A 14,578-nucleotide genomic window follows, 5' to 3' on the forward strand; every position below is an offset into this window, starting at 1 on the left:
TCTATAATTTTCTTTTCTAGAATTCCTTTTTCAAGCCCTCTCAGGTTTTTACGTGGAGCGCCAATTGTTGTAGGGAGAGGGCCTGCTTGTTCTTCCTGGCGACATGGCTATCTTATCCCCGAAATAACCACACAGAAATTGTATTAATTAAATCACTTCTTGGTCCATTAGTTCTAGCCTCTTATTGGCTAGCTCTCACATTTTGATTTAACCCATTTCTATTAATCTGTATATCGCCATGTGGTGGTGGCTTACCAGGAAAGATTCTAACCGGCATCTGTCTCAGGCAGAGGATCCATGGCTTTTCTCTTGACTCTGCTTTTTTTCCTCCCAAAATTCAGTTCTGTCTTCTCTGCCTGCCTAAGTTCTGACCTATCAGGTCCAAAGCAGTTTCTTTATTCACTAACCAATGAAAGCAACACACAAACAGAAGGAACTCCTACACCACTATATACAAAAAAAAAAAAAACAAAAACAAAAACCAAACCAGTTATCAAATAAGAATTACAGTTACAATATCCAGTCCATTTGTATTTGGCAAATTTAGAGAAAATACTCTTTTATTCAGCCTGGTCTACATAGCAAGTTCCAGGATAGCCAAAGCAATATAGAGCAACTCTGTCTAAAACAACAACAATCCCCAAAATTCAAAGGAAAAGTTTCTTTGTTTGACAATAAGAAACAATTATTCACTTATATAGTGGATGTGAATGATTCTTAAAGTATTTCTTTTCTCTGCATCTGTCAATCATCCTATTACCACCTGTGCTGGGGGGCCCAAAAACCATCAAGAACAGGGCTTATTCCTAATGAGCTGTCCTAATGGCTTTGGGAAGTGTGGAATGCAAACCAGCATGGGGTAAAGTAGCAGGATGAGCTTCCAGACTCCTCTCTCAGGGGAGTCACAAATGATGTGTGATTTCTTCCAGGAGCCAGTCATGACAACACATGAGGTAATGCCTACATAAAAAACTCATTAGAAACTCGGTGCCCAGGGACTTTATTGGGGATTTGGCCATCTTGCCAGTCCAATGTCTGGGTGTTTTTCTATTTTTGTTGACATATAATCATTAAAAGCACTTAACGTATATGATAATATATATCATAAGAATACATCATAATGAAATTTCAAAACCTGAATAAGGGCCAGGTGTGGTGACGCATGCCTTTAATACCAGCACTCAGGAAGCAGAGGCAGACAGATCTCTTGAGTTCTGAGTTTGAGGTTAGCCTGGTCTACAGCCAGAGCTATATAGTGAGACCCTGACTCAACAAAACCAAACCTGAATAAGATCCTGTAACCAGCATGTAAACGAAGAAAAAGTGAACACCAAAAGCACTCTAGAGTGGGTGAGATGGCTTAGCTGGTAAAGGTGCTTGCTGCCAAGCCTGAGAACCTGAGTTCAAGCCCCAGGCTCCACATAGTGGAAGGAGGAAATTAATTCCTTTACACACATGCTCACACACACACACACACACACACACACACACACACACACACACGTCATACAAATAATGTTTCATAAGAATACTTCCCAGCAAGCTCTATGAACCTTCTGGTCACTGCTGTCCCCTGTCCCCTGCTGAGAAAACAAGTGATCCTGAGGGTTTTTTTTTCCCCAGGTTTCTCTGTGTAGCCCTAGAATTCACTTTGTAGACCAGACTGGCCTCAGTTAACAAAGATCTGCCTCTGGCTCCCCAGTGCTGAGATTAAAGGCATGCGCTGTCATTCCCAGTGTGCTTTTCTTTGTTTGTTTGTGTTTTGTTTTTTTTTTCAAGATTTATTTTTATTTTATATGTATGTGTTTTTGCCTTCATGTATGTTTGCACTGTGTGTGTGTGTTGCCAGTAGAAGCCAGAAGAAAGACTGGATCCCTTGGAACTGGATCCATCTCCCCAGCCCCTACTATGATGTTTCTAGTAGGGATGTCTAGTAGTGGATATCTTTTAATTTAGCTCTCTTAGAAAATTCCTAGTATTTATTTATCATTCTAGTCCATTCCCTTTCTAGTGTTTTGGGCTCCAATTAGCATATTTAACTTTTCCTTACTGACTCTCCTGATTTGCAGCCCCCATCACGCATTTGCACTGTGCACTCTTTGGCAACGGTCATTATGTTTCCTCATTTAATTCACAGATTCTCTCCTCCATGGGTCATTAATCCCGGTTATTGAGTTGTCATTTTGTTGTATTTTTAAAATGCTTTTTAAATCATGAAATATAACCCATATATGGCCGAACAATGTTCTCAGTTGGGAACTCCAGCTGGCTGCCTTAGCTGGGCTCCCAGTTTCTGCTGATGTTGTAAGTGCCTGATTTGAAGATGGTTTGCTATCTGCTGTTGAATGATTTGTTCTTTTATTTTTTGCTTTGCTTGCTGTGTACTTCATAGGCCCACTCATTCCAAACCAAATACATGGCTTTCACAAAGCATTCCCCACAGAACACACACTTAATACTGTTAGTCATCTATGTAGATTTCTATTTGTTAGCTTCCTGTTGTCTTTTATACTGTTTCTTCAAGTCCTTCATCATTTATTCTTTTGCCAGTCTTTTAGCAATTATATGAAATACTATACAACTTTAACTTACTAAAGTCCCCAAATGGCTGCTTTTGCAATGAAGATTCTTAGGCGTTTTAACTGTACTTGTTCTGGGGTGGTCACCAGATTAGACTGTTTGGACATGGTTTAAGCCCATAGAAAGACTTTATTAGCCAGCTGGCAACTGTAATGGGTGTTCAGGATTCCAGTGTAACCCAAGCCTTTCTCAGGGTGAGTTTTTAAGCTCAAAAGCCACGTCCTGGGTTGACATACTTCAGCTAACAAGAGCAGTTAGAAGAGCAGAAGTACAGAAGCCAACAAACAAGGTTAGTACATTTAGAGACTTTCCTAGAGCTGCAGCCTTGTATGGACTCGACCGCTTAGGTTCGGCAGGCGGTGCTGTCTGTGCTGAGGTCTGCAGCCTGGATGGCCCTTCTGTCAACTCTGTGGACATTGTCCCAGGATAACCAGACCTATGTAATACAGATACTCGTTCAAAAAATAAAACGTTTGCTTCCTGCTTCATAGCCATGATGCCCATATGTGTATAAGGTTTTTTCCTGTGTAAAACTGATAAACTGCCCATTTTCAAAATTGTCTTTTTTTTTAAAAACTTAAATACAATTTGAATGGGTGTCATATTACTCGATCACATATTCTAGTGTGCCACGCACCGCGCCCCCGTGTCTGCGCTCTGTGGACTAGACCCCAGTTCACGAGCTTCGGGCAAGGGGCTGAAGGTTGAGATGACATACACAGAGACAGACCGACACATGAACCTCCAAACGCTGGTTCAGAAAGCCCCCTTTATTAACACCATGTAGGCTTAAATACACTGCAGTCAATGGCCAACAGGTGATAATCCCATCCTCTGATCCTCTAAACTAGACACAGTTCCATCTGTCCCCTCCTTCCCTTTCTTCTTTCCTCTTTCATTGTGAGAGATGAACCCAGGACCTTGCTCATGTTGGTTAAGCTATCCATTACTGAGCTGTGTCCTCAGGCCCTTGAATGTTTTTAGTTTTATGATAATATAATACTTTTGGAGCAGCTAATGGTAAGAGGTTTATTTAGGGGAGAGGACAGGATTTTGCTGGGGGTAACAGAAATCTACCATGGTTCCTAATCATTTCTTTGTGTCATAGGGCTGAGTATAGAATTGAATTCTGTTAACCTTAATTTCTCTAAATTTGTAATTTCTGATTTTTTACCTAATGAAATTCTTTTTTTGTCTGATAAATTCTCTCCAGCAAGTGTTTGTGTGGTTGTTACTCTCTCCCTTCCCTTGTTAGTCTTTGGTGCCATTCGGTCCTGGGGATGCTTTTTAATGTTTTTTCTCATTGACTTTATTGTGTTCTCTGAGTGGAGGAACAATATGCTCTTTGCTATTTTAGAGCTCAAATGTTCTTTTACAGTATGCACTGTATGCATTGTATTTACGTATTTTCTCATACTAGCACCTTTTAAAGAGTAGTTAATTGCTCATAACTTGGCCTTCTAAAATTATTTTGCATTTTTTATAACAGCAACTGAGGCATGAAAATTTGGTGAATCTGTTGGAAGTGTGTAAGAAGAAGAAACGCTGGTACCTAGTCTTTGAATTTGTTGACCACACGATTCTTGATGACTTGAAACTATTTCCAAATGGACTAGATTATCAAGTAGTTCAAAAGTATTTATTTCAGATTATTAATGGAATTGGATTTTGTCATAGTCACAATGTAAGTATTATGATGCCTATTTTGCAAATCTTTGATTATCTAGATACTAGTAACTTAGTTTAATGAGATATTTGTTTTGAGTTTGAATTAGTAACATGATTGAAATGAATTGTATTATTCTGATATTGCTGATCTTCATGTGTCATATGACACATGAAAAATTTCTAAAAGATGGTATTTCTGAAAGAATAGTGGTAGGCCTGTAGTGGTTTAGATAAAAGCGGCGTAGGTCCTTGAAGGGTGGCAGCCGGCAGCAACAGGGTAGGTGGGTTCTACCACCCAAGGCCTCTGTAGGTCCCAGGTGGATTGGAAGCAGCGGGTGAGAGACAGACATGAATAGGCATGTCATGCAGAGTGGATTATGAAGTGGGGAGAGAAGGGGAGGTAGAGGGAGTGGGGAGAGGAAAGGAGACCATAGCCACCTCTTTGGAAGAGAGATGGGCAGAGAGCAAGCAGGGTGGAAACAGAAGGAAGATCTGATTGCCTCTGTGGACACAAGGGAGGGGAGTTGGCAGGGCTTGTCTCTTAAAGGGACAGGACAGACCATTATAAGGCCCTATTAAAAAGTTGAAAGGGTACACAATAGACATTCTATTCTCAGTAACTATATTATGCATTTAATAGTTTGTTGTGGTTATTTACAGTCTGTACACTAATTTTATAATCTCTGTTCATCTGTTAATTTATTAATCTCGAATACTGATGTATTTAAAGTAAGTTGCAGACATTAGTAACCTTTTGTACACAAGTTGGTTGATTGTGTGTGTGCCCATGTCACAGTGTACAAACTTACAGAGTCTGTTCTCTTCTACTGTGTGAATCTAGGGAACTGGGTTTAGGCTGTCATGCTTGGTGGCAGGTGCCTTTACCCATTGAGTCATCTCTCTAGCCCCGAAGAATGCTAGAATACTAAATACTTCACTTATAAACTAGACTTAAACATTTGTTCATTGGCCATTTTTCTTTTTAACATAACATTTGCTGAGTGGATTAGGAAAATTTGAAGACTATACCAAGTAGTATATGTTTTGCTGAATCATGTTTTCTTGCCTACTTGTAAAGTATGAGAGTATGAAAATCTCTGTTCTTCTCATCTAATCTATAGCAACATTTTTTTTTGTCTGTTGAATGTCATAGAAAAGCACCTACAGGGCATTAAATGAGTAACACAGCATATGCTTTTACAGTTTTACAAAATATTTTATATAATCTTTGTGATTATAGTCATCATAGGTGATAGTGGTGTATAGTTTGAAAACTGAAGATAATCCTTTGGTAAAGTTCTTGCTTAGTATACACAAAGTCCTGGGTGTGATTCTGAGCACCATAAACCAGTTATGGTGTGCATTTCAGGAGTCCCAACACTTGGGAGGTAGAGGCCAGGACAGTTGGCTAAGTAGCAAGTTGGAGGCCAGCCCAGGCCACATGAGACTCTTCTCTCAGCAAATATATGAGAAGGGGCTGGGGAGACGATGTGGCAGTCATGCGTGCTCACCACTCTTCCAGAGCCCTACACTGGGTTCCAGCACTCACATCAGGTGGCTTCAAACTACCTGTACTTCCACCTTCAGGAGCGCTAATGCCCCTCTCAGACCCTCACCAACATGCTCACATACAGAAACTACACTCAGACTGAAGCATAAATAAATAATAAGTAAAAGAAAAAATAATTTACCTGAACATGTGGTTGTTTTCCCTCTCTTATTTATCATCTTCAGTTTTTAGGGCCTTCTTGTTGTCTACTCTAATTATGTAGTTCAGGGTGACTATACCTTTGTATATGTGTATATAAATTATTCAGTAGAGACATCTAGTTTAGTTTGGACCTAGGGAAATATTGGCTTTCCTTATGAATCCCCTAAATCAATGATCCACTCTCAGAAAATTGATTTTGAGAAATACAGTTTTGACATTGTTTTTATAATGAAACTTCACATTAATCAAGCTCAGGAAACTGAATGCCAGCTTAATAAGTAAGAGAAATGTTGTCATAGGAGCAGACTATATGATATATAATGTGTTGGATATGCAGGAATTGGATCAATAGGAAGTTTTAGCACATTAGTAATTGTTCTCATTGCTGTGACATAACCTCTGATCAGAGCACATAAGGAGGCTGGGCTGACCTGGTGCACATTTGAGAGTACAATCCATCCTGGCAGGGAAGTCGTGGTGGCAGAAAGGGAGGCAGCTGGTCACATTGCCTGGCAAAGTGAAGCTGGTGCTCAGCCTGCTTGTCCCTTTGACTCAACCCAGGACCCCAGCCCATGGAATGGTGTCCCCCACATTCAGGATAGGTCTCACTTCAGTTAAATGTCTCTGAAACTGACCTTATGGACACAGACAAAGACTTGGCCCTTCAAGCTGATAGTCAAGACTTACTACCACAGGTACTGTCAGAGACATTGATGAATCCTTCTAATTAAAAGATAACCTCTCCAATACTAAGTGGCCAGCTCTAAAAAAATACATATAAGTAACATTATACAGACTAAATAGGTTGTATTTAGAAACACATATGTATATAACAACTAATAATTAAGGGGCCCCAAATTTGATAGCAAGGAGGAATATAATGGAGGGATTGAAGAGATGAAAAGAGGGAAATTATATACTTACAGTTTCAAAAAATTGAGAGAAATAATTAAAAACAAACAAACAAACAAACAAAACCCCACAGTTTCTTCCCAGTGAGTCTAAAATACTTAGCTTTGGGTGAGTGCACTCTATGTTCATCCTGTCCTAAGAGCAGGATGACCAAGGAAGTTAGCCTATGGTGGTATCGTTAGCTGGCTCTCTCTCTCGCTCTCTTTCTCTCTCTCTGAGACAGGGTCTCTCTGTGTAGCCCTGACTGTACTGGAACTCACTCTGTAGACCAGGCTGGCCTTGCATTCAGATCCATCTGCCCTGCTTCCATTGTCTTGCTTTCTATTGAAGAATATTTCAGTGTATTCTGCTTATATATGCTTCTCTGTCCCTTTATTTTTATATCCTTATGACTGACCAGCCTATATTTAACCATACAGCCTGTCTTCAAGGTACAGTGTTTAATATTTTAATATTGACTGCCTCCACAATTAGAGCATTTCTGTGTCTATATGAAAGGTTTTTTGTTTTCTCTCATTAAACTTGTTTTGTTTAAGTGGTTCTCAGCCTGCAGTTCTCGACCCCTTGGGGGTTGAATGACCCTTTTATAGGAGTCTCAGAAAATCATCAAAAAAACACAGATATTTACACCATGAGTCATAACTGTAAAGTTACAGATATAAAGGAGCAATGAAAATCATTTTATGGTGGGGCACATGATAAAGTGCATCAAAGGGCTGCAGCACTAGGAAGGTTGTGAGCCACTGGTGTAAAATTCTCATTTTAAAATGGGTCTCAAAATTCTGTGACAGATTTTTGGTCAAGTTGTTTCGATTAAAACTGTCACATTTGTGCACATTCACACATGCATACACAAAAGATGGTCCATAAAACATACTTCTTTCGCATGGGGATCATGGGAGAGGATAAAAGGGGAGAGGAGAGGAAGGAAGGAGAGTGGGAAAAAAATATAGTTCAGTAAAAACAATAACCCCCCAAACGAAAAACACAAACAAACAAAAACAAACAAACACCATGCTCCTTTCCTTAGGCATTTCGAGAAGTTAGGGCTATCTTCCAGCTTCCTGCCAGAATGGCAATCACTCTTCTTTAAACTCCGCAAGCCTATAAGCTGTGTGAACTGTATGCCAGTGCAGCGCAGGGACTTAGGACTGATTTGACCCGGGGGTCCAGGATAATCACCTGAGCCGTGAAGCCAGCTGCTTCCATTGGTGGGTCGTTTTTGCTGTCACCAGCAACATTGCTATGTCTAACATATTTGACAAACGCATGCTGAACATTGAAGCTCACACTGTTCCCAGGAAGAGCTTCACTCAAAGTTTCATTGTCATTTCAACAGACCATGCTTCTGTTGTGACATTGACTGAAGCAAAGGTAACCACCCTGCAGGTCTGGGAATACCAGTCTTCCTTGACCCACAGGGACAGTAACAATGCTACCAATATTATAGACATCCTGGCGGGCCAGTTGCAAAGCTTCCATCAGTATGGTCCCACTGGCACTGCCATCTTTCTGGGTGACATTCTGTCCCTTGAGCTAAGGTGTATTATAGCGCTTGGCTCAGCACGTTGTCACCATTCCAACCAGAAATTGGTACAAATGCTAGTGTCAGGGTTGTAGCCAATTCTCTTTTTTAAAATTAATCTTTAAATTTATTTTACATACCAACCAGTTTCTCCTCCCTCCTCTCCTCCCATTCCCTCCCTCCACTTCCTTTCTACACCCCCATCCACTCCTCAGAAAGGGTAAGGCCTCCCATGGGAGTCAACAAAGCATGGCATATCAAGTTGAGGAAGGACCAAGCCCCCCCCCCCCCCGCCCCGCATCAAGGTTGAATGAGGCATCCCATCATAGGCTATAAATAGGTCTCAAAAAGCCAGCTTGTGTGCCAGGGACAGATCCTGATACCACTGCTAGGGGCACCACAGACCAAGCTGTGTAACTGTCACCCACATGTAGAGAGTCCAGGCCAGTCCCATGCCAACTCCCTAGCTGGAGTCTGTGAGCTCCCACAAGTTCAGGTCAGCTGTCTCTGTGGGTTTCCCTGTGATGCTCTGATGTGCTGATTTCCTTAACATTACCTCCTGTCTCTTCTGGCTGTAGGATAGCTTAGTGAAATCTATTTTGTTGATTAGCTGATTGATGCCCAATGTTTAAGCCAGAAGGGCATGCTCAATGGTCTGCCCATTCTTAGAGATACCAGTTTCAAGTTCACCAACATCAGCCGTAATAATCAGGACAACACAGTCAGCATGAGCTTGGCCTGTAATCACGGTTTTGATTAAATCTCTGTGTCCTAGGCCACCAATGATAGTCACACCATATTTGCTGGTCTCAGACTTCTGCAGGGAGATGTTAGTAGTTATTGCAGCTCTCGTTCATTCAGTTTGCCCCAGACACAGGCGTACTTGAAGGAGCCTTCTCCTGCTTGGCAGCCTCCTTCTTAAACTTATTGGTGCTTTGCCAATTCCACCACATCTGTAGATTGGATGGCCAGTCCTGGTGTCTGGGCTGACTCTGCACATCCAGTAATGACGATGTTTCTATGAGTCTTTTTCTTTCCCATTTTGTCTTTGAATTAGTGGTGTTCTGATGGCAAACCAGTTATGAAAAAGAAATGTTCATTTTTGATGAGAGAACGGACTTCACTCTAATTATGAGTTTCATCAAAGCAGTAGCATTTCCCAAGGTCACACTGCTTTTTCCTGCTCCACTCTCAAATCCTCCTAGGTTGTGTTTCTGTACCCTGCTTTCTCCTTACACTCTTATGCCTCTACTGCCTATTCCCAGCCCTCTGTAAGTGGAAACTATCACAGCACCCATTTCAGGGGGTTGTGTGTTAAAATTAGTTAAAGTGTGTAAAACTTCATGTAGTGCCTGACACATGTATGGTCAAGTGGTTGCTAACATATTACGATATTAAAAAACCTATCATAAAACTTATCTCTTCCATAAAAATTTTCCTTGACTACCCCTAGTCTTCAACAACATGTTTATTTCTTGGTCTTGACAGTAGTAATTGACTGAAAGTTGATTTGTTGGTTAATGGTATGTATTTTATTTAATAACTTTGCTGGTTTAGCTAATCCTTGCAACGTGGATGTTCTCTGCTGCCCCACTTGTGCTGTACTCTGACAGGAACAGCAGTGGTACCCTGCTCATGGCAGGCATCCCCCCCATTAATTTGTTTATCATATTTTATGCCCTCTGTGTGTGTTTTGTCTTAGATCATACACAGAGACATAAAGCCCGAGAACATATTAGTCTCTCAGTCTGGTGTTGTGAAGCTATGCGACTTTGGATTTGCACGGACATTGGCAGCTCCTGGGGAGGTTTACACTGACTATGTGGCCACCCGATGGTACCGAGCTCCAGAACTGCTGGTTGGTGACGTCAAGTATGGCAAGTAAGAGTCAGGAATGAGGGCGCAGATGCGGAGTCAAGAGTGGATGTGTCTGTAATAAACGATCCACTTAACACTGAAAGGCAGGCTTGGATTCAATTTTTAGTGAATGGTTTGTAACAATCCCTAGTACATTCTCTTTGGAAGTTCTTTTTAAAATTTCCTTTGAGGACTGGGTGGCTCAGTGGAGTCCTTGCCTGCTGCAGTGAGATCCTGGTTTTGTTTTACAGGATGCCAGGACAAACCAACAAAAAGTTAGTGATATCCTGAGATAGATATACTTACTTTAAAGGGAAACTGAGTTATTTGAATGGTCAGAAAGAAATATATTTGTTAGTGTCTGGAGGGATGGTCCAGCAAGCACAGATGGCACCTGAGTTTCCAGCACCCACTCTGGTGGCTCGCAACTGCCTGCAGCTCCAACGGCAAGAGTCTGATGCCCTACTCTCCTTGGGCACTTGCACATATGTACATACCCTCATGCATGTACACTTAATTTAATTAAAAGTTAAGCATGGCGGGGTAGCACACGCCTTTCATCCCAGCACTTGGGAGGCAGAGGCAGTTGGATCCTGTGAGTTCAAGGCCAGCCTGGTCTACAAGAGCTAGTTCTAACACAGGCTCCAAAGCTGCAGAGAAACCCTGTCTCGAAAAAACAAGAGAGGTTAAATATTGATTAGAGAACTTAAAGTTATGAAGGGCAACATAAGGGTAAAATATTATTTAAAGATTTTCAAAATGTAAGTTGTCTTTATCAGAGGGGAAGACTATAAATTTTACTTTTGGCAGAAATTTTCCTAAAATATTATCTATAATTTTTGATGATATTAGACATCCAGTAATCTTTTTTGAATTATTGAGTTTTCATTTTACTTCACTGTTATAATTTTTGTAATATTTTATAATTCAGCCATGACTGGGCAACTTCAGAGTCGCTGGCTCTATGCTGGCATGTTATTTTAGTTCTGACTAGTGGTTACCCTGTTGTCAGTGACCACTTCTTTCCTCTGTTTAGCATCCTGAGAGCTACCCTGAGTTAGAGTGAGCACTGAAGGGCTGGAGAGTGCACAGGCGCTCAGCGGCAGCTGCAGAGCCCTATTTTCAGAATAACGGACACATGGCCAGTGTGGCTTTTCAGGACCTTTCTCCCTTAATATCAGATGGTTGAAGCTTCTAGGTTTCTCACATATTACAATAGAGGGTTTAAATTCTTACCGAGAAATGACTTTAGTGACAAGGTTGACTTCTGTGCCTCTCAGTGCCAAGAAGTTACAGGCACAGGAAAGGTGTCAAGGTGCCATGTCTTACATCACCTCACTTTTTTTTTCCAGGGCTGTTGATGTCTGGGCCATTGGTTGTCTGGTCATTGAAATGCTCACGGGGCAGCCCCTATTTCCAGGAGAATCCGATATTGATCAGTTACACCATATTATGACATGTTTAGGTAAGAGTATACATCTGTGATTTAAATTTTATAGTTTTTTTTTTCTGTGTGTTTCTTGTTATGATGCCTTAAAGATGATGCTTATTTATGCTGGGTGATGGTGGCTCACGCCTTTAATCCCAGCACTCAGGAGGCAGAGGTAGGCAGATCTCTGTGAGTTCGAGGTCACTCTGGTCTACAAGAGCTAGTTCCAGGACAGGCTCCAAAGGAACAGAGAAACCCTGTCTTGAAAATCCCCCCCCAAAAATATGATGCTTATTTTAGGTGTAAGTAGGAAGCAAATAGGAAGCACACATATGCACACACACATGTACACATACTGCACATATACTCATGCACACACAGAGACACTCATTGTACATTCATGCGCACACACATTTATATACATATTTACATACATAAACACACAAACATGTATGCACGTGTGTGTGCACACACTTTGCATCTCTAGCAAGACTGGTTAGTGTAAGAAAAGGGGGTGATTGTGGAAGATAGGGAGAATCATAAATCTAATAGGCAAGAAAATTTAAAAAATTATCTTAGCAAGGAATGTATTAGCATACAATCAGCTACCTTGATGTTGCTCAAAGCCACTGCTGATTTTAAAATTCTACAAAAATTATAATAAGACAGTGTAGTGAGAGTTCAGAATAACTCAGAAATGTTGCTAACCTTGAGCCTGGTTCTGAATCATGCTTACCTCCAGCCCCCCTAGAAGGAGAAGATGTGATCATCCCTTTTTATCTATTGAGTCAGTGAGCATTTGGTGAAATCCAGCTATCCTCTTCATCCTCATCTTCGTCTCTAGGATAAGATGAGAGACACAAAAACTTAGGAGATAATGTTGTCTTGCATTTTATTTTTGTCTTCTGTTTTCTGAGACAAGGGTCTCACTGTGTAGCCCAGGATATCCCCAAACTCTCCATCCTTCTGCCTAAGTTTCTCCAGGGCTATGACTACAGGTGTGTGTCACCGTGGCTGTGACTGCAGATGAGCGTCACCATACCTGTGACTAACGTCTCCAGGTTTTGTCTTTCATTCCTAGTTCTTTGGATGAAATTCCAAAGCTAGACTCTGAGCCTTATGTTTGCTGGAATATAAAATTTATATTCTAAGATTTTAAAATGGAAATAATAGGAAGATACTTGGGATAATTTAATTATTTGGTTTTAAGTTCTAAGACTAAGAATTTATTAAGTATTATATGATTTCTTAGAGTAGAATTTTCATATTACTGCTGTATCACAGAGAGGAGGGAGGAACAATAAAGAGGTTGCATCTGAATATGTACATTATTTTTTTCACTATTTCCTCAATATTGTACTTATATAGTATTTACAGTGTATTAGTATAATAAAAAGTTCATAAAATTTAACTTTTTAAATTATATATCTCATGATATAATAGGTATTAAAATTGAAAAAGATTAAAATGCTCAAATTTGAATTTAGATATAGGTACACAACCTGAATAAAAGGAGCTGGTTTATCTAAATTAGATTCTCTGTCTGTGTGACTCTGTCTTCATTGTTCTGGGGACATGATAGTTTTTACTGTTAGACAGAAGCAGAGTACTTCATTTAGAGGGACAAAACTATTTTCTACCTGTCCTTCCTGTTTCTTCACAAGTCTTTAATTTTCTAGATGAATATGTTAGAAAAGCAGTGTTCGCTTTTTTGAGCTGTCTTATGTCAAACCCACTATAAAGGCTTTCAAGTTCTTTAGTATAGCAGGTCTGTCTAGGCTGATCTTGCACACAGAGTCCCTCTATTTTTACAGTAGCAGGTCTGTCTGGGCTGATCTCGCACACGCAGAGTACTACTGTCAGCTGACTGTTTTCACTGCTTCCCTACGTTACCGTCTCTTCGCCATTTCTGTCGACTATTACTGACGAAGATGGGTGCTGGGTTTTTCCCCAGGTAATTTAATTCCAAGACACCAGGAGCTGTTTTATAAAAACCCCGTGTTTGCTGGAGTAAGATTGCCTGAGATCAAAGACACAGAAAGAGAACCCTTGGAGTGCCGCTATCCCAAGCTCCCTGAAGTTGTAATAAATCTAGCAAAGGTAATTGTCCTTTTCCTTCTTTGTGATAGGAAGTGTGTATAGTGTGGAGACTTGGTTCATGCATGTGCTCCCCTCCCTCCCCTCCCTTGCCTCCCTCCCCTCCCTCCCTCCTTCTCTCCCTCCCTCCCTGCCGTCTTCCTTCCCATTCCCCTTCCCTACTTGATCTTTTAGGTCAACAGTTTCCTTGGACAGACTGCTTCTTAGGAACTTGTGCATTCATTTACATCTGCAGACACGGAATGCTGGGTCTCATTTGTGACATAACAGCCACTGATGGTCACTTTTGTGATTTGTGCTGTCTTCTGTTCATTGGGTAGAAAGAAGAAATCTAAATGTAGACAGCTGTTCTTGAAGAAGACTTGTATATGTTCTTGATTTTTCAGAAATGCTTGCATATTGACCCAGACAAAAGGCCCTTCTGTGCTGACCTTCTACAACATGATTTCTTTCAAATGGATGGATTTGCTGAGAGGTACAGTACCATAGTGCTGGCCTCTGCTCTGCAGGCCGCAGGAACAGGGTCAGAGGGAAATCTGCTCCACAGTCTGTGTCGCCCTCGCAGGATGTCAGTTATCTGTGTCCTGCTCCATTCACCCGGAGTGGCAGCAGAATTCCTAGGGGGTGGTTTCCTGTGTTCCTGGAGCTGCAGGTTTTCACGAAACAATCTCTTCCTTTTCTTCTTCTGTCTTCTGAGATGACACCCACCACTCCGGTCACTAATTCCTATGTTGCTGCATCTGTGCAGTTGCCATCTCCTGTTGCTGCCAGACTCATGCCACACCTGGTCCAGTGATGC

The 14,578-nt window shown here is 41.1% G+C and overlaps 1 protein-coding gene and 1 pseudogene across 2 annotated transcripts in view; one reads left to right on the forward strand and one right to left on the reverse strand.

Moving 5' to 3' along the window:
* The window catches only part of Cdkl2 (cyclin dependent kinase like 2), a 35,618-nt gene that overhangs the window by 7,286 nt on the left and 13,754 nt on the right, over window positions 1–14,578 (forward strand). For both annotated transcript variants that reach the window (XM_048425512.3, XM_048425505.3), the window contains exons 3-7: window positions 4,070–4,264; window positions 10,099–10,277; window positions 11,606–11,718; window positions 13,637–13,782; window positions 14,166–14,254. In XM_048425512.3, the coding sequence (XP_048281469.2) occupies window positions 4,070–4,264; window positions 10,099–10,277; window positions 11,606–11,718; window positions 13,637–13,782; window positions 14,166–14,254 (722 nt within the window). The remainder of the gene's footprint in view (window positions 1–4,069; window positions 4,265–10,098; window positions 10,278–11,605; window positions 11,719–13,636; window positions 13,783–14,165; window positions 14,255–14,578) is intronic.
* On the reverse strand, window positions 4,811–9,437 carry LOC146893777 (elongation factor 1-alpha 1 pseudogene; annotated as a pseudogene).

Source organism: Myodes glareolus, chromosome 8, assembly GCF_982192425.1.
Source record: "Myodes glareolus chromosome 8, mMyoGla1.1, whole genome shotgun sequence".
Lineage (NCBI taxonomy): Eukaryota > Metazoa > Chordata > Mammalia > Rodentia > Cricetidae > Myodes > Myodes glareolus.